At 39.4% G+C, this 20,498-nt stretch overlaps 3 protein-coding genes across 3 annotated transcripts in view; 2 read left to right on the top strand and 1 right to left on the bottom strand.

Moving 5' to 3' along the window:
• Nucleotides 1-2,447, bottom strand: part of kdm6a (lysine (K)-specific demethylase 6A) — a 44,738-nt gene extending 42,291 nt beyond the window's left edge. The window contains exons 1-2 of the mRNA XM_044366850.1: nucleotides 1,089-2,447; nucleotides 883-946 (exon numbers count right to left, since the gene is read on the bottom strand). Coding sequence (XP_044222785.1) covers nucleotides 883-946; nucleotides 1,089-1,258 — 234 coding nt within the window. The 5' untranslated portion in view covers nucleotides 1,259-2,447. The remainder of the gene's footprint in view (nucleotides 1-882; nucleotides 947-1,088) is intronic.
• Nucleotides 2,448-4,295: 1,848 nt separating this feature from the next.
• fundc1 (FUN14 domain containing 1) lies at nucleotides 4,296-7,579 on the top strand. Its single transcript, XM_044366852.1, has 5 exons — nucleotides 4,296-4,404; nucleotides 4,890-5,043; nucleotides 5,938-6,013; nucleotides 6,129-6,257; nucleotides 6,751-7,579. Exons 1-5 carry the CDS (start codon nucleotides 4,332-4,334, stop codon nucleotides 6,826-6,828), a joined length of 510 nt encoding a protein of 169 aa, XP_044222787.1. The 5' UTR covers nucleotides 4,296-4,331; the 3' UTR covers nucleotides 6,829-7,579.
• A 424-nt stretch (nucleotides 7,580-8,003) lies between these two features.
• Nucleotides 8,004-18,750, top strand: efhc2 (EF-hand domain (C-terminal) containing 2). Its single transcript, XM_044365488.1, has 15 exons — nucleotides 8,004-8,165; nucleotides 8,671-8,859; nucleotides 9,197-9,347; nucleotides 9,620-9,843; nucleotides 10,545-10,796; nucleotides 11,666-11,773; nucleotides 12,400-12,538; nucleotides 13,398-13,563; nucleotides 13,690-13,832; nucleotides 14,303-14,499; nucleotides 14,635-14,768; nucleotides 15,183-15,377; nucleotides 16,444-16,536; nucleotides 16,815-16,914; nucleotides 18,527-18,750. Exons 1-15 carry the CDS (start codon nucleotides 8,124-8,126, stop codon nucleotides 18,653-18,655), a joined length of 2,262 nt encoding a protein of 753 aa, XP_044221423.1. The 5' UTR covers nucleotides 8,004-8,123; the 3' UTR covers nucleotides 18,656-18,750.
• The last annotated feature ends 1,748 nt before the right edge of the window (nucleotides 18,751-20,498 follow it).

Raw genomic sequence — 20,498 nt, forward strand, 5'->3', positions numbered from 1 at the left:
CGCCATCTTAGGCCAAGTCAAGCAGCCATTATTTTTGCAACCATTAAACTAACACTATGTGTTTGTTTCTCCCTCGGTAATGTCAGCTAAGTGGTGTCTTAGTAGCTAAATGGAGAAAAAGAAGAAGGGAGAAACCCCGCTGCACAGGTAGCCGCTACATGCTACCCAAACTATAGCTGCAGTTATTGGGGATGAGACGGATCGTTTAGTGGGATACACTTCTGCCAACTTAATGTATTTTCTATTATATTATTATCTAATGCCTCTCATCTCGATATACATCGAGGAAATGTGCTTTTGCTTCCGAGGCTCATCGTCATACTCTTTGCAAGTCATATAATGTTAAGCAGCGAGGTGTTAGATGTGTTCACGTCCCCTCACCTTGAGTCCCATCGTTTACAGCGTTGTGCTCGATTTAACAAATGTAAATGTATCAAGCAAAGTAACATGTTTGCTTCACACGTGTCTGTCTCTTAGTATGTTGATAATAGCAAGACCTATGCTACGACAAACACGTTTGTAACAGTGGATATGATGCTATCATGTAGCATGTAAACCTTTTATCTCAACCACCACCGCTTTTAGCAGGGTGGAGATCCATATCGTCCTGCAACACCGTTGTTTGGGCCTGTTTAATATTGATAAACGTTACATAAATGTACTGGAGTTGTTTTATTATATGCTCGGCAGTGCAGATGCTGCTTGGTATATGCAATAATCACGTCCCTGTTCTACAGTCAGTCGCTGGTTCAGCTTCAAAGTTGTGCAAATTGCAGCTTGTGCATGTCACTGCTGGCCATAAGGGGTCTGTACCACTTATTTCAGGTGGGATAAACACTAATCTGAGGAAATAACGGACTGTGGTCCTGCTCTGTGGCATACCTTTAACAGCAAGGCCTTCGTTCTGGCGCCATCTTCTTGAAGCCTATGAAATCCAAACAGTGAACTGCAAGTAGAGGACAGACAACACAGGCGGTTCCTTATTACTTGGGGGCATTCACATTTGTTGTTTGAAACTGTGCGGAGAAAAAGATATTAAAGACAGAAGAGAGGCGGATGAGACTTGTTCACACAGCGGATAATCTGACCTGTCAATTCCGACCAGGCTGTCTTTCTCTTGCGCTGTTAGCTTCGGAAAGTCCTCTTCGATTTCGGTCGCTTTTCCCGACGCCATTTTCTCCTCGTCATTACCAGCAACGCCGAGACTCCGAGCAGCAGCTGAGGCAGCGGCGGTGAGCGACACTCCGCACGATTTCATGGGAAAGAAATGGGGAGAATAAACAGGACCGAGCAACTCCGGCGAAATGCAATAACAACGAAAGTGCCGCACACCTTATCCAGGACTAAAACGGGGCGTAGCGTAATTCTTGCCAAATCCTCAAGGAAATGATCCCTTCAAGTTACCTTCCACCCTCCTCATTGTACATCAAAACACAGCGTATATTCCAGCGCCAATTTATGCATGAAGTTGATGTAATGTTGGGTTTTTACGACTGAGTGTAATTTGATAATATCGCAAACTTCCCCAACCATCGGCTCAAAGTTGTTGTAATTGTGTCACATAGGCAAACGCACGCCGCCGCCGCCGTCGTCACGCCCTCTACTCCGTTTGTCCAATGAACGGCCGGCGTGTGTGGTCACGTGACTGTCTCCAGTTGATGTGTCGCGAACACGCGGACGAACGCGCGCACGCACACATCAAACGGGCACCAAAGACCCACCTCCGAGTCCTGTGATTGGCTCCTCGTGCTCTATTATGATTACGTAACTGCGTTTTAAAGCAACCCATTGGTCAAAACAGCTGTCATGTTTGTATATGGGGGTGGGGGGGCTGTCAAGGGTGCTTGTTGCAACGTTGCACATATACAGTACTTTTGGATGGATACTGGAAAGATTTAAGCTAAATATAGACTATACATGTGTTTTTTTGCAAATAGAGAAGCAATTTTTCATTTGTTTTTTCACTGTGATAATTCGAATTTATTTTGGACAGATATGCAAAACTTAACAACAAGAAAAACGGGTACTAATGTACAGATTAATGTATTTGATGTGATGTTATATTTTGTGTTCAGTGGGCTGGATAGTAACATCAACTAGATAATTCATCTTTTGACCATTCTTGGTAAATTCAACATCAATAAATTGTAATGGTCCAGATCCAAACCCTACTTTCATCAGTTTGTTGTTGAACTCAAGCTGTGAGGAACTTCAATTGAAAATGTGAAAAACAAAAAAGCTACAAGGATTTTCAATATTTTAAAAGAAGTACATTTTATTTAAACTCTAAAAGGACTCACAATGAATAGACTTTGGTCTCCTCTGCTTTGTACAAAGTAGCTTTTTACTGTTTTTGTATGACAATTTTTATTATCCCTCTTTGTTGATATCATGGCTGATATCAAAAAACTTGTCTGACCATTTGCACTGTGCTGATCCCTGTACATAGACATACTTATTGTACATATATACAGAACAAATATATACATTTTAAATTATTTTAAAATGTATATATTTATTATTAAATATATACATTAAAATGTATTATTAAAAATAAATACATTTATTTAAAAATAAAAAATGATGCAGTGTTCTCATTTATTTGTATTTATATTTTTTAACTGCAAGTCTATATTTTTGTATTTTATGTTATCTTTACTTATCTGTATATATATATATATATTTCTAACAGCAAAATCACAATTCTTCTCTTTATGTAATTTTTTGTTTGTTTTTATTTCACACTTGCTTTGGTAATATAAATGTCTGTTGCCCATGCCAATAAGCCAATTTGAATGGAATAGAAGATAGATAGAATACATTGAAATAAACTGAAATTGAATTAGATAGATAGGCAGATAGACAGATAAATATTAATAGCGATGTGGAAGTCAGGGTTAGAGCATCATCAGGTAATATTCTAATATGTATTGAATGTACAATGATTGTAGCACAGTAATATACTATAGCCTACATTTTTATGCATTGTTATCAGTGACTGTGTCAGTGGTCCAGATCTCCATGACATGCTCTCAACAGTGTCTCTTGAGGTATTTGCTGCTTTGTTGTAATGTTTTTGTTTTGTATTTTAGTTAGCTTACCTTTCCACCAATTCAAAAAAAGGCTATGAAACTGCATTCTTATCAAATCATTTCTGCACACTGTTTAACATGGGAGACCATGTAATGATTTAAATATTACTCTGTAGTAAATTTAAATTTCTAACATTAGCATTGCAAGGTACAATGTCACTTTCTTGATAGGCATACCAAAAACATAGCTGCTGACCATGAGCTCTTGGCTGATCCTCACAAATCATTTATATATATTCAACACAATTGATAAGCTGAATCATACTTGTGGCATTTTGATTGTGGAGGTTCACCAAAACATTTTCTGAATATTTGTGACAAACCTAAGTGACATTTTAATTACCTGGGTAATTTTGAAAAAAGCTATAATCAAACTCAATTATAGCTATTGCTAGGCTATTGTTTAGATATATATTATATATATATATATATAAGAAATAGTCATTTACTACACTTAGAGAGTACTCCACTGACACACAAAATCAGGACTGAGAAACTCAGACTTTTCTTAGGATGCTGAGTTGGTGTTTCATAACACAGAAGTACTTCACAATGTAGCAAATAGGGATGCCTCACATCAGCTGAAGTCCGTCATTCATGATGATGAAATTTAAATTTAATGGATATAGAACTAGGTTGTCAGTGCACAGTATTTTTAACTATCACTTGACCAACTCTGTAACCATACAGCTGTCTTGAGTTGTCTGATGATGTGAACACTTGCAAGTCGTAAACACGGAATCTTAACCATCAATTCCATATGACAGGAACAAGGCATACCGGTATGCACTCCTCTTTCATGACAAAAGCAGGTGCCTCCATTACCTACAATGTAACCTGACTCGAGTCACTCTACAGATTCAGTGTGTTGAGCCTCTATAGCCGCAACCCTCAAGAAGAGATGAAGAGCAGGCTACATTGCCTTAAGTGACATCACTTGAGGCAATTTATTAGCCTTCACACAGATTCCCCTGGAGCCACAAAAGGCTTTATACAACTATTTTCACACCTGCAGAAGGACTTTCCAAGACCTGTGAACAGACATTGATATGTAAAATTTGTGCAGTTCTCCTTTAAATTTTCTCACTCCACTAAAATCTTTGATCTGACAGTACAGAAATTATTATTGTTGATGTTGTTACTATTTGAGTCTGTCTTTACTGTGTGTGAATAAAGAATTTTTTTCATTGGCAGAACTACCCCTGCTGTAGTTTCTCTCTTTCTTCGGCCATCCAAATTATGCAAATGACGCCGGACGTGCAGGCAGCTGAGGACAGACCAGCCGTATCCAAAATGGCGAACAGCAACAAGGGTAAGCAGGCCTATAAACTAATGACATCTCAGTCTGGTCCGGGACACCGGCTGTAGTCTAAGCATTAAACAGTCGGGGAGTTTGTTCTTTAACTTTTACCTTACATGTGTGTATCCATAAAACTTTACGTACATGCCGAGACACAGCCCGTTATATAGCTACTAGCGTCGCGTTTATACGTAACGTCGCTGCAGCTGCAGTTGTCTGATCATGCTAACCATCGTTAGGCCCAAAAACTTTTATCAAGTTATCAATGTAGCTAACAATGACGTTAACGTTACCTCTGTCGTGTTGAAAATCCTGTAATGTTAACATTTGAAATGATACAGTATGTTGCAAACCTTTCACAGTGTTGTTAACGATCATGATGGTACTTTGGCAGATTAACTTTAAATAGCTAATATTGTCTTGATTAGCCATTCACCACTGCAGGGAAACCCTCGTCCGCTAACTATACCGTTATTGTTTTTTTCATTTACTTAAAGAGCTGGAAGAGGAGATTTATGACAAGGTTGTAGACCTGACAGAATATGCCAAACGTCAGCGATGGTGGAGCCGTGTTTTTGGGAAAAACTCTGGCCCAGTAGCAGAGAAATACTCCGTGGCCACACAGATAGCCATAGGGGGAGTGAGTGGATGGTAAGTATTGTCATTGGAAAGTCATTGTGCCGCCTTCACGTTATGCTCGTTAACTCTAACCTGACTATGGATAAATAACATACATGACAAAAAAACCTTTGCAATGGCTCGAAATACCCACTGTACTTACCAATTATGCATATTTATTTAGTTAAAATACAAAATGTGCAGTACATTTCACTCATTACTGTATATTTGAACAGGCTGTTTATACTGTACACAACCATCTACTATATGTTTATAAAGTAATGTCAATAATTTATTTATTTTTACAATCTAATACTATCTTAGCACTCCTTGAACTCTTCACCTCTTTGTACCATTTGTCTCCTGTTTACAGTTCACAGAAATGGTTTCACCTGTATATAGTCACTCCTTTTGTATTGTGTTGTTGTTCTGTGTAAGTACATTGAGAGCCATTAAACCAGAGTTAAATACCTTGTATGTGTGAACATACTTGGCCAATAAAGATGATTCTGATTCTGAAAATAGCCCAGTGCTAAATTAGGTACATCAGACATGATCCCCATGGCCTTGGATTATACTCTGGTTTAACTTTCTCTCACCTTGTCCCATGTATCTCCTTTACCCCTTCTGTGCTTCTGAATGGAGAGGGCTGCAGCAGCAGAATGCCTGACAGAACATACTGTATACACTCAATATGCAGCTAATGCTTTAATGAAACTTAGAAAGACAAAGAAAACCAATTCAGTAATCTCTATTTTTAAATGTGAAAACTGTGCATTAGGGATATCAGACCAAACTATGTCTGAGTTGTACATAAGATGTGGGGCCATTCACTGTTACACAAACCCTATAGTGATAATTTTAATGACAGTTGAAGTCATTATGCTAGTTTAACCTTCAAGTTCTGTCCCTGATTTTCTTTTTTAGGTGTGCAGGATATCTCTTCCAGAAGGTTGGAAAGGTTGCTGCTACAGCTGTAGGGGGAGGTCTTCTGTTGCTGCAGGTATTCTTTTATTGCTAAGCAAAAACATGTATGCATTAAACCTTTCAACAGAGTGAAACATTTTGACAAATCTGCTTTTCAACTAGTTTTCTCTTGTCGGACTCTCTTTCTCCAGATAGCTAACAACAGTGGATATATCCAAGTGGACTGGAAAAGAGTAGAAAAGGATGTCAACAAAGCCAAGAAGCAATTAAAGAAGGGCACCCACAAAGCAGGTCCAGAGTTAAACACATTTGTTGAGAAGGTGAGGCCTCAACATTTTGTGTATTTCTTAATTTTGATTGGCTAATATACAAAGGGCAATAGAAACTTTGCTGTCAGTCTTGTAAGAATATGTTTTCATCCTTTCATGTGGGTCAGATGCTAAACTGATCAAACTATTTTAAAACCGAATAAATGTACTGTTAACTTTCCATACTGTAGAACATATTATGAGCTATAGAATAATTTGCAATGAGCTGTTCAAGGATCCTGAACTTTCAGACATCCTATACTTACTTCACATTCAGCTTGAGGTTCATATCTTTGAGCTAACTGTTCCAACATGTCAAGGGTGTTAAACTACAGTTCCTGTGAAAGCACACTTTCCACAAGATACTAATTACATTGCACTTTTTAGTGTGGTTCAGGGTGTCCCTGCACTAGAAGGTTTGTCATTGTTGTTTGAATGTGAGTTATATGTCTGTCACAAAGTGTAACTACTTTATATACTGAAACACAGTTTCTGTCTTTTTCAGTCCACAGAATTTGTGAAGAAAAACATTGTTGTCACAAGTGGTTTCGTCGGAGGCTTCCTGCTTGGCCTGGCATCCTAGGTTCTGCCGAATGAGAAGAGCCTGTATTACTTTGATGTCATGAAAACTATAGGGAAAAGTGATAAATTATTGCTGGTTGTTAAATGTGTTGACAGCAAGCTACCAGTTTCCCATTAGCTTGTAGCTATGTGTTTCTACATAAGCTGCACACCCTTCTGTCTACTTCAATACTGGATCTCCACATGACAAGTACTGTGAGTTATGGATGTGGGACTTCTTGGTTAGACCAGAAAGGCCCCCTTAAAACACTCCACTTCCCAGGCCAAATATTAGCACATATCATGCAAAACATGAAGGCCATCAGAATGTTGCAATATTGTCATTTATTTATTTTCACCACACTGACATGGTGCCACTATGAAAGGTTACGCACTGTTATTGATGTCCCTTGTTGTGCATTAACCCGAGCAGCTAAGTGCATGTAGATTTAAATTGAACTTCACATGGCTGGTGGTGTCCAAAGGACTCTGTCGATGCCTGTGTTTAATTTTGCAATTCCAGACATCTTAATCAATCAATCAATCATCTTAAGCGTTAAAACTTGAATTTTATTCGTAAGTGCTGAGAGATATATGATTGCTATGCCTCTTTTAGAGGTGCTATATGTCCGACAGGTTATGTCAGCGTCCCTTGCATCTCTTTTTTTTTTAAATGTATTTTGTTAAGCAATAAATTGAAGCTTGAAGTTCTGAAGGCTGTGGTTTGTCTACTATGTAAGTTTGATGAACAAATAAAAATCAGTTGAACTGTATCATTTATTTCATGACATTTTATGTACAATAGTACAAGTTATGCCTTTTTATGTAAGCCATGAATGATTTTAGAGTTGTAGCATGTTGATTATTTGAACTTTCCACAGATTTCTATGCCCATAATTAAACAGTAAATTAAAATATACATGCTTTGCCGTGCGCGTGTGTGTATGTGTGTGTATATACACACATGGCAAAGCATGTATATATATATATGTGTGTGTCTGTTTAAGAAATAAAAAATGGCTAGAATTTGTCTTTTTCTCAGAAAGATATGGATACATTTTGGATTCACATTTTGAGGTACCCTGGAGTACATATTTTTCCAGAATGTGTATTTGAGACTTATTTTTGTGGCAAGATCTTAATTAAGTTTAGTTAACATAAGTCTAACATTTCGCTGGTTCCTTCTGTTTATGAACTGTTGCTAAGAGACGCCCCTAAACAAAACGCTTCCATGGTTACCAACGACAGACCGTTGAAAATTCACGCCAACTGACTTAAAGAAGACAAAATAATTAACCTGTTTTAAGTATTACCGCCATGGCTTTACCGTTTCTACCCGGCAGGTCTCCCAACAAACACGTAAGTTTGCTGCATTTGGTTTATTTCACACAAATTTTATTTGACTTAGTTCAGGAGTTCATTGGGTTCACGGCTCATTGGTTCATTTTGAGCAAAACAGACAATGTTATGTAATTGCTAACTAAGTAACGCCTTATTTAGCAATTTATCTTGCTGGCGTAATGTAGCTACATGGGTTGACAATGGATACAGCAGAAGTGTTTTGATAGAGTAAACAGTAAGAAGGCAGAAGTGACAAAACAGACCGTTAGAAAAAAAATCATTTGTGCCATTATCATTTTTAAATTGCCTCTAAGCTAACGTTACGTCACTGCTTGCTTTGTATACTCTTTGACCTAGGAGATATGTGTAGCATCATGTTTATGATCATTAATATAATTATCATTTCATGTAATGAGCCCATTACAGTTTTCCTAGATTACTGAAAAGTTAAATTTTCACAGAACGTAATAATTCCACTTAATAAATTGACGGTTGAGAAAATGATTTCTCTTCTTTGCTACAGCTGGGGAAGGAGAGATTCCACAAATCCCAACATTTTGACTACTCCAATGGAGTCCCTATGCTGGTGGGGTCTGAAAAGCCAGGCATTGGAGGAGAGCTGTTGATCGGCCAGAGGATTAAACCAAAGTATTCCGTCTACCCCAAAGGAGAGGGCAGTGATTTACCATCATGGGTGGCCTTTGACAAACAGGTGAACTGTTTTTCCCCTCCCTGATAAAAGAAGCATCACTGGGTGGACGCATTGATGCAAGATAATATTAATAATATCAAAGTTTTAATATAAAAGTTTTGTCTCATTCAGTTAATATACAGTATAGTTTATTGTTATTTAGTCTACACTTCCAATGGATTATGTTACTGATCAGTGTTTTTACCAACCCTGCATTAGTACTAACATTTGTGCTCACTGTAAAGTCATAAAGGAAACCTTGAACAGCCAATAATCAATTAAATGTAGGTGTTTACATTATGTCTTCCAGCTGTAATTTGGTCAATCTCATTCACAAAAGTCCACTTTGTTCCTCCAGGCTCTGTGTTTTGAAGCATACTCTCAGGAGGCTGTGCCTGAGGCTCAGAATGAGACATACAGAATCAGAAAGTGTAAGATCTACTTCTACCTGGAAGATGATACCATACAGGTGGTCGAGCCAGAGTACAAGAACAGTGGCATCCCTCAAGGTGAAAAAGGATGGTTACCTGTCTTACTGTGATGTCACTGGAAAACTCTTGTGACTGTAGCTTAAGTGAACATATATACATTTTTTTTTGTTTGTGCATGATTTCAAATTGTAGCTTGGCCATGAAAATCACTTTTCTGCATTGAATATTACAACTGACTAAATTATAAATTAGCCAAAGTAAACAACAATCACGCTCCATTGAGATATGACAAGCAGTTTAATACCTATTTTTTTTTATCATGATTTATATGATGTTGTTCTCTGTGACAGGAACACTTATCCGTCGTCAACGTATCCCACTGCCTCCCCCAAACGATGACCATTTCTACAGCATTTTCCATTTCAACATTAACCAACAGATGGTGCTGTACTCTCACACATTCACTCTGACCAACTGTGACACCTTTACAAGGAACTTTCTTACAAAACTTGGGGTGCGCATAAATGACCCCACCACTGTCCCTGATGATCCCTACAGCAACCACCGGGAACAGGTAGGCTTTGAAGTTAGATCATTGTTTTCCCTTTAGACATTCTCATTAAAATAACACAACAGAATCAAGTATTACATATAACATGAATTAAAACCAAAATACAAAAAATATCACCAAAAACAAGAAAATTGTTATGCCACTCCAAATAATGAGAATCAGGTCACATGAGGGACACAACTACAAATAGTTTCACTGTAAATCAATTTGTCAATCTATATTTTGTAAATACTTGATTAATAATTTAGCTTATAGAACATCTAACCATGGCATATGACCTTCAAAGTGATGTTTTAAGCTGCCTATTTTGTCATACAAAAACCAAAGAGTATTTACTGATGTAAAACAACTGTATATTATCACACTGGAGGTGCTGGAACCAGCAAATGTTTGGGATTTTTGGGGGCAATTATTCACTTTAATAATCAATTAAATAGGGGTTTGTTTGTTGTTTTTGTCTTTTAGTATTTTTAATTTTTTGGATCAAGTAATCATGTAATCAGCTTATCATTTCAACATTGCTGCCCTGCTGATGGTGATGCCCAATTCAAAAAATACTAATAAGTTTTTTTTTTTATTGGTGTGGAGTGACAGTACATAACAACAGAAGTAGAGACAAAAAAAAAATGTTAACAGAAATTCCAGGTATCATATGCATGTTTGATGGTATCAGTTACTCTTCTTTCAAATCTTCCCTCATCCAGATTGAGAAGAGTATGAGGCCACTTCGGCCGTATGAGAGGCGCGACACTCTGAAGCAGTTCTTGGACCATGACCGCAAAGTCCTGCGCTTCTTCTGCTTCTGGGATGACACAGAGACTGTGTTCGGGGACCTGCGGGAGCTAATAATGCACTACTTCCTGGCTGATGACACCATAGAAATCCATGAGGTCATCTCCCCAAACTCTGGGAGAGATACTGTGCCCAAATTCCTCCGCCGCAGCAAACTGCCTAAGGTGAGGCATCACGAAAGGAGTAGTTCAAAGAGAGTCCCCTGGGAGTGGGGAGAGGAGGGTTAATAAATATTAGAAAAACTTGAATTCATACTGGTCATGGAAATTCATGAATAGTTTAGAATTTAGAGGTAAAAAAAATCCCAGACAGGAAAAGTCTGACAATTTGATAATTTCACAAGGAATGTAAGGAAAATGTAGGTAGTACATGAACGTTGCAGAATATATTTCACAGTTTGTTTCATAAATTTTGGCACATTCAGTTTTTACCATTAGCATATTTTTGCATTTATTGGTGGTTCTTCCAAACCTAGAGGTTTGCAGTGCCTCTCTTTCTGGTTGGATGACTTCTTTTCATCTCTCTCCCACCATCCTTCCCTTCACCGAGACCTCATTCACTCTGACAGGACTGCTGCAGCATCCAGTCCCCCTCAAGCATTTTGGCTTTCTCCTCCAGTTACTGACTGAAGTCTAATTCATCTTGAAAGACAGCCAGGCCTCAATCACGTGTGTGTGTGTGTGTGTGTGTGTGTGTGTGTGTGTGTGTGTTTTCAGTCCAGTAATTTTGTTTATTCTGATGCCTTTGATTAAATGTCAGCCCTAAAGGTTGACCACAATCCACCATCCAATGGGAAATCATCACCCCCTTAATGACAGATCACTTCTTTATTCTGTCAGTCTGTCTCACCTCACTCTCCCTCTTTTATTTTTTCAGTCCCTTCCCCCTCTCTCATTTCTCTTTCTTCCGGTAAATTTAAGGTGTGTGCATCTGTGTTTGCATGCAGAATGGTCGGTTTTATGAAGATGTTGTAAAACATGTTTTGTGTAACAGTTTCTGCCTTTTTCTGCCATTTTTTGTTATTTCTTTACAGCATGCTCCATCACAAATTAAGCAGCCTGGAGCGCTCGCGGACCGTACAGTGCTCAATGTGTTTGCCTCCACGAGTCAGGGGAAACACTACATACTGGACAGCCTCAAAGTATGTCCTGTCTCAACCACGCTCACACTGAATATCGTGCTGACATGAAAACAAGTAAAAAAATGAAATGATATTTGAGGGATCTCAAAGAGTCTTGGCAGCAAGGGAGACGGTCCTGTAACCTAGAGGTTGCAGCACTGGCAGTACGGCTCAAACAAGCTACACTACATGTCCAAAAGTATGTAGACATCCTATTTCAATTTATGGAAATGTTATTTTCATATCAATTTTAGTTCTAATTATGTCTGTGAGTCATGCCTTATCATCCAACATCAGTGCCAAATCTCGCTAATGTTCTTTCAGCTGGATGGGAGCAAATCCCTGCATCCAGGTTCCAAAGACTTGTTGAAATCTTTCCTTGATGAGTGGAGGCGGTTATAGCAGCAATTGATTATGGAATAAGATAATCAACACTCACATATGGGTATAATGCTGAGGTGTCCACATACTTTTGGCCATATAGTGTATTGTTTGAGCTTGTACCAGAAACTCAACGTTCACAGGTTTGAACACAGTGATTTTTAGCAGTCATGCAACCTCTCAAATAAGTGTTAGTTTAGCTAAATTTAATATCTTCAACAAGTGTTTTCTCAGATGTGGTGTCCGCTCTCTTTTGTTTCCTGCAGACAGGAGCCGTCCATGAGGAGTTTTATAAGACCTGTGATCTGATGGTTGGTGGGGAGGTGAATGTGTGGGGCAGGAGAGTGATTATCTCTGACTGTGATGACTTCACCAAAGACTACTATCGCTCCAATTATGGCATAGGTAATCAGTATTGTAATGTGATTTTTTTTTAAAATTTTAAGAGTGGTTTCAAAAGTGTTTGTATCTGTACAAAAAAGCAAACCTGATGTGATATAACAAATGTAATTTAATTATTCACATAGACTTTTCCTCATCCTATGGCAGTTGACATTTAAATCTTTAGTTTTCTGTTCTTCTGTTTTCATGCCTGCATTATATCAATTTTACCACCTGGGGGCAGTAAGAGCAAAGATCATCAAGGGCTAGTACCTTCCTGAATAACTGAATCCTGAGTCTTACGACACAGCAAATCTTCGCTCATGAAATATTTGTTCATAATGTAGTTTTGGAAATAAGTACTATGACAAGTGAAAATACCCCTGTAACAGAATGTATGCTTTGTGCCACTTAGTGGCCTGTATATAAGGTTCTAGTCCCTTCGGTCAGTCCTTGATTGATGGATATTCTACATAGAAGCAATAACAAAGTTCAGCACCAATGTCTGACCGACATTAGATACTAGGGCCCTCCAGTGCTTGTATTTCTCCCTGTCTACACAGTCAAAGGCATTGGGGACCACAAAAGGCACACTGCTCCCCAGCAGTAGTAACCCAAGCTGGGTCGGGGTGTGTCTGCCACCCTGGGCAGGTTTTGGGGCTCGCTGCATTAGTCACAGTAGTAACCCAGGCGAGGCCCCCAGTGATGGAAGGTCCTGTCTGACTCTCAGCAGTCAGAGGTCAGTTCAGGGTCACCGTCAGCCCTGGCTGCTGTGCTCCTACATGGATGGATTACCTGCCGCCCTCTGATCATTTCAACTCTCCTCCTGGATTTCTTTCTTCATTTAAGTGTTTTGTCTTTTTTTCCTCCTTCTTCCTTCCAGAGGACTTTACTCCAGTGCAGTACAAAGCTCCCCCACTCCCTAAGCCCCCGAGGCCTATGCCCCCCTACAACGGCTTTGGCTCAGAAGAGGACTCACTAAGCTCCTGCCAGGGCCTGCTGCCCAAGCCCCCACAGAAAGATTTCCGCAAATTTATGGAGAAAGACAGGTTGGATGACTTGTAGTCACAGCCACAATCAAATTACACACTGAAATACCTGTGTGTGTGTGTGAGTGCGTATATGTTTGTGTGTCAGTGGTGGCCCCCATCTCTCATGTGTATATGTCCCTCTAGATGTGGCCTAGACAGTAATGTGCTGAACTTCCGTGCTAAGATGGTGACCAATGATGAGGTTGACAGAGACAGAGTGTTCATCATCTCCCTCTACCTCTGCGATGACTCCATCAGTGTGTTTGAACGCTCTCAGAGGAATTCAGGTAGAAATGTCTGGACCATAGGCAGAACTGCTCCCAGGACTTAGATACAAATCTATGACTCTCGTGGCAAGCATTTTATTTGTCAGATTCAGTTTCCATTTCCAGAATCTTTTCAAAACAGATGACATTTAGCTCACACACCTACTTTTTCAGGGATGGAAATGTTCCAATCAACGTAAATCAGCATTTGACAGTATTTATTACAGTGCAAGATGAATAGTATGTCATGGCTTCAGGGACTTTTCAGCATGATCTCAAAATGTGATATCCAACCAATGATGAAAACAATATGAGTAGACATTTAGATTTAGTATAGATTTGAATTGAATTCATAAGTTAGAACATGTTTAAAAGGTTATTTATGTTCATTTTCAATCAATCTAAAAGAACAATGTTCCAACAGAATCAGTAAAATCAAGAACTCACACTTTTTTCTTTTGTCCCTCCCTCTCTCACACATTGTGTACCAGGTGTGCTCGGGGGTAAGTTTCTGGAGCGCCGTCGTGTAAAGAAGCCAGGCCAGGAGTTGTTTAAGAGCCAGCTGTCTGAGTACTTTACAGCTCAGGATCTGTACGTCGGAACTACCCTCTGCATCAACAACAAGAACTTCCAACTTCTGGATGCAGATGAATACACCTTCAACTACATGGAGCAACATGCTGAGGAGGTGGGGAAGGAACTGGGGAAGCCTCCAAACCATCACCTGTTAGCTGTGTATTGCTATCAAACAGTTATCTTTTCCTTTGGGGTTAATTAATTCTATGTGATTAAAGATTGTATGTTTGTGTTTAATTGTCTAAAGTTCCCGAAAGCCAACATGGGCAACATCCTTAGTAAACTACGCTTGGTTCCGGAGGAGAAACAGAGTGAGATCAGGAAGTTTCTGGCTCTCAGTGATCCCAGCAACACTGGCTTCATATCCTATGAGTCATTCAGGTACAGTAGCACAGCAAAAAAAACATAAGTGGACAAAAAACTCAAAATTAGGTCCACTCAATATGTATATAAGATCTAACATGTAAGATCTGATGACCCAAAACCTCCTTCACAGGTGCTCAGATGGTGATGATAAAGTGTAATGCTAATAACAATTCTACATTAGTACAACCAGGAATAACAGTGTCACAGGAAGCTTGGATAGTGACATAGAGATACAAATGATATCAGATTATTCAAAGAATGCAAATATTACAAGAGGAGGTGACTTGCTTGGTAATCTGCTCCTTGCAAAGGAAGTAAATGAAAATTCTTCACACATTGGAGTTACAGTTGGGAGTGTGAGATCTTATGTCCTATCAATTTGTATGTGTTATTTTCATGTGTGCATGCGTGTGATTGCATGCACCACAGGGGCCTGCTGATGGGTCTGGAGTGCGGGCTGTCAGAGCATGAGGTGCTGGTGCTGGGCCGATGTTTCTCAGTGCGCGAACAGCCTGAGGTGGACGTAGGGCTGATGCTGGCTGTGGCCCAGGACTTCCTCAAGAAGAAGCACTTTGAAGAGCTCCCTTACATGGCCAGAGCCTTCATACACCATGACCGACACAAGTAGGCGGGTTCACACGCACCACACACACGCAGGAAAACACACAGATGTTTGCTTGAGACAAAATACTGTTGCAACAGGAACACACAGGCACAAACATGCACAGGGAGATAGCGCCACAAGACATCAATCGTGCAGTCAGTGGCCCCATATCTCAGAGCAACGATTAGTTCCAGCAGTGCAAGAGTGGAGCATTGGAACCAGATGGACCCTAAAGACCTGTATGGCATGTAGCTTTGCAGGCCAGAAAGGACACACACACACTTGTTTTTTCTCTGTGTTTCTTCCCATCTGTCGCCTTCCTTCTTTGCTTCCTTTTTGTGCATAAAATCACATGTTTACAGTTTTTTACAATTTGTTACACACATTTCTCAATACTGAGTTGACTTTTTCAAAACTCTTCTCTCTCTCCCTTTCAAAACTGTAATTCATGTACACATATACAATCCTCCCATCCATATGCAGGAGACCTGTAACGTGGGTTGGGTTATCTGAAGCAAATGAATGGTCAACGGTGCCACAAGGTCAAGCTGGCTTGTCTGTTTATGTGGCCGCGTTGACACACTCAGTTAGTGTCAGATTGTTCATCATCATCCCTGTAATGAAGATGGCATGACAAGAATGTCTGGCATCACTGTGGAAAACAACTGTGGTCATAGAGGACAAGCATCCTCTGCTTCACACACTCATCGTCCTTGTACAAATTCAGTTTTGGACATTTTCTATAAACACTACATTGATGCAGTATAAGTGGTAGCTTTTTTTACATTTCAACAAAGGCCAGCTCATGTTGCTGCAGATGGCATATATGCTGCCCTGATAGTACTGACTAATGATGACATCCTGCTCAGCAGTTGTCAAAATGAAGTTTGCATGAAGTTATCAAAATATCCAGAGTGTGGATTATTTTCAGTTTAAAGTAGATTCAAGCCTCTGAGGAGCTTACGTATTTTCTTTGAGGATCATTCAAATATCCCAATACAAACAGACAAGAAGCTTGATGTGGGTCCAAATCCCTACAGCAGTTTGACTTGGCTTTTTTCTTATGCTGGATACCTGTGTCTCCAGAACCGGCCGACTCTCCACCAAAGAGACAAGGACCATCTGTAAGGCCTTCCAGCTTCCCCTGCCTGAGAACCTGCTCGGAAGTCTGCTTAGGAAGTAAGAGCCCACTAATCACAGCCCAGTTCAGGTTTCAACAGTTCAAGGTCCCACAGCATTTTTAGAATGATTTTGAATTATTCATTTCCGCTGATTATAAAATATAGGCCAGTTCTTTGCCAAGAAAATTTTTTCTTGGCATACCTGAAAAATCTCTGAACCAGTATTAAAGATGAATACCACTAAAACTAACCACTGGAACAGCTGCATCTTTGTTATCTAAAGATTTCTACGTAGTATGTACGTCCAGTTTTAATGTGGATGCATGTCTGCTGTAGGTTTGCAGATGGAGACGAGGTTGACTACCATGCCTTCCTGGCTGGCATTAACTGGGTAGAGCACCCTTCTCCCCCAGTAATGCCAGAAGACATCTTAAAGGTAAGAGAGAGGAACATTAGTAATGGTGATATATAAGATAAAAGCAGCAGAATAGTGGATATAGAAAAAGGGGTAACTTTTTCAGATGAGAATGAATCAGGAAAAACACAGTAAGTGATTCACAGTGTGTGCAGAGATTTTTAAATAGTTGTAATTGAAAATCAATCTACATCTTACATCTTATCTGTGATGACTCAGTAGGTAAGTGAGCCAAAAGCAGAATCAAGTGAGTGGAAAGAAATGGTAAAAAAGGACACAAGAACAATTTATTGTGCATGGAAAATAACTTGAGACATGCACACACACACACACACAGGTGGTCAGAAAGGAAGGAAGTAGCTCCTTTGTTCTTCTTTCTTGCATTTGTATCTTTCCAATGTAATGCTGATTTTGCATGCTATGCCTCAGCCAAAGCTAAACTGAAACAGGTGAGCAGGAGAGACACACACCATGGCATGACAACAAAGGGAGACCAGCATGGACAGAATAAATCAATCAATCAATCAATCAATCAATCAATCAGTCAGTCAAACTTTATTTATAAAGCACCTTTCAAACAAATCAAATGCAATTCAAAGTGCTTTACAAGGGACTGACAAAACACAGGATGTTATAATAAAAGATTAATAATAAAAGATAATACAAGCAATAAAAATAATGTGAAATAACAATGAGATGTTAATAAAATAAAATAGAATAAAATGAATAATGATCAACAATAAAGTGTTGATAAAACAAAAATAAAATATAAATAAATAAAATTATAAAACACTACATAAAGCCAGACTAAATAGATGGTTTTTAGTATACATTTAAAAATGTCAATATATGTTTAAGCTCCTCTCAGATCAATTTATTGTGCATGGAAAATGACAGAATGAGCGTGGACTGAATGTGTGTGTGTGTGTGTGTGTGTGCGCGCGCGCGCTGACCCAGCACTTACTTAATTCTAAATTTTCCTCTGTTACTGGTTTCCAGCTGCTCTTTGCTTTGTCCGGGTTCTAAGCCCAAACTAGTCTCTCAGTCTCTGCTCAGCTACTCTGCCTTCCTCACAAAGCTCCAAGATAAACCCCCAAGAAGACTGAAAATTTGCCCCTGAACCTCGTGCTGCACAGTATCACAAGTATTCTGTCTCAAAGTGAACACTTGACAGGAGTGTCATGTTGATTGCCCCTAACTGACTAACTGGGTCCTGGGTACCTTTTTGGTCTTTGCTGCAATCCATTTGCTTTTTAGTATTGCTAATTTTCATGTTATCTATTATTTTCTATTGGCTCTTGTGCACTAGTCTTAAAAGAAGCTCTGTTTTCTGGGTATGAGGTTTAACCACTGTAATGGAGGTTAAGGACAACCCTATTTTTAACTACTTTTAAACAAGTCAATGACAATTAGATAAACACTGACAATTTAATGTGCTTTTCAAGTTGTATAAATTACATGAAACAAATAATTAGACAATACAAGAGAGATCTATCACAGAGAAAGAATAACAAAGTCACAGTATTAAAAGTTATGTATGGATAGTAAAACCAAAGTAGAGACTAAAAGATAAATTATTGGCAACAAGTATTTTAATGTTGTTTAGTGAGCTGTGTGTTCCTGTCGTCTCCAGTTTGATCTGAACTCGAGGTTTGAGGACAATGGATCTGCACTGAAAAACGTCAACTACACTGCCCTGCTGCATGACGTATTCATCAGCGTCTCCAACAACGATGACCCAACAGCCGTCACCTCAGCATAGACACACACACAAGGAGGTGAAACGATTCTGCGTCACTAATACATACATGTACTACTCGCTCCTTAAGTAAAGAACATGGCACATCAGCTAACCAACATCTGTGTTTTCATTGTGTTTTATAATGGAGATGTGTAAAACTACACAGGGGGGTGCAAAGTGTGTGCGTAATTTGTAGTTTGTAGTTTGTTTTCCTGTATATCAATAATTTAGCAGTAGTGGTCTGTTCAAGTGCAAGCTAACATAATCCAGTTAACTTGAAAATTGACGCTTTAGGGTGGGAAAGTTTTAGAACACAGATGCTTTTTGATGTGCTTGTGTGTTTACATGAGTTGTTGTGAATCCCTAAACGACAGTAAAAGACACAAGGCGTTAAAGCAGAACCATATTGCAGCTCTGGGCAGTGCACACATTATGATTACAGGGTATTACGCTATATCCTCCAGCACTGTGCTAAGTTGATAAGGGAGAAAATTGCCCTTTGAATGAATGATGTGTGCTATATGCTGACGGTATGCTGGCTAAAACCTCCAGCAAGACAGAAGCCATCCATACTGTCAGCCCACAGCTGTGGAAACCAGACATACTGTAGATAAGCTCTAGAGAGTCCAAAAGCCAGAATGTCTATCCAGGTCACAGAGACCACATTTCTTTATCATCAGAGCTAAATCTCATGTGTGGAGCTGGAAACGTAGAATCGTAGAATAGTTATTTTATTTCCTTTCTGTTTCCTTTTATCGCTGAAGAACACTTGATTGATATTCTTTGAGTCTTTTTTCTTTATCATGGGTTTATTGTTGATGACGTTCAGTTATATTAAACAGAGATAAAATATAAGGGAGAATATTGTTAAAGGTTAAAGGAACTTCGCCCTCAATATGTGTTTGGCTATCTGTGTGTGACGGTCACTGTGAGACTATAAAAAAAACACAGGTGGGTCAGGTTGAGGCACCACTGTAATCAGAGCCTGCATGGCAAATTCTGGTAAGGGGATAAGTCAAACATTAGGTAATCAAGCACCCAAATCCCCTCCATATAACCAGCGCACACATACACACTCACATCAAACACACACCCCTCCTGACTCACCCCCTTCACACTTAGCACAGAAACAGTGCATTACATCACCCAGGGCATTATCAGGTCCTCAGCGTCTGCTTTCGCACGTACTAAAATATTAGCTTCCCCCAGTCACCCACTACCAAAACACAAAGGGTGATGTCGATGCGGTTGGTGGTGACGGGGAGCTTCCTCGGTGCATACTTAGCCTTTTTTTTTGCCATTCTAAAACACAGTGTGTGAGAGAAAGAGAGAGAGAGAGAGAGAGAGAGGGTGAGAGGACAGTGAGGGAGGTACTTCCACACCCCCCTCCTCATCCAACCCTCCTTCTCTTCCTGTCAGTCTCTGTCTCTTTGCTTCACACACCCACACATCCCATTTTCTGCCATGTCATGCTCTGTGGCACAGCAACAGAAAATTGTGTGAATTGCATCCTCATCATTGGTCTTTGTAATCTGGTTGCGATATATAATGTACAGAATATCATTTAGGATTAGATCGGTATGTTGTTTTTCATATATACTGTTAATTATAGGATAAGACTGACATTATTATCTATTTGTCGTTCTATAAATAAATCCCATGAAAAGACCGAAGCCAACAACATGTTAGTCCATCTCTCAATACTTTCTAAATATCCGGCCCTGTCCGTGGCTCTCAGCACCAAGCTGTATCAATATATGGTTTTAAAGTTTTTAAAAAGGGTAAATATTTTCCTAAAACAGCTGGGCACTGTAATCTTTAGCAAACGTTACTCAAACAGGAGTAAATAGTGCATTTGTTTGGG

The sequence above is a fragment of the Thunnus albacares genome, chromosome 11, assembly GCF_914725855.1.
Source record: "Thunnus albacares chromosome 11, fThuAlb1.1, whole genome shotgun sequence".
NCBI classification, from domain to species: domain Eukaryota; kingdom Metazoa; phylum Chordata; class Actinopteri; order Scombriformes; family Scombridae; genus Thunnus; species Thunnus albacares.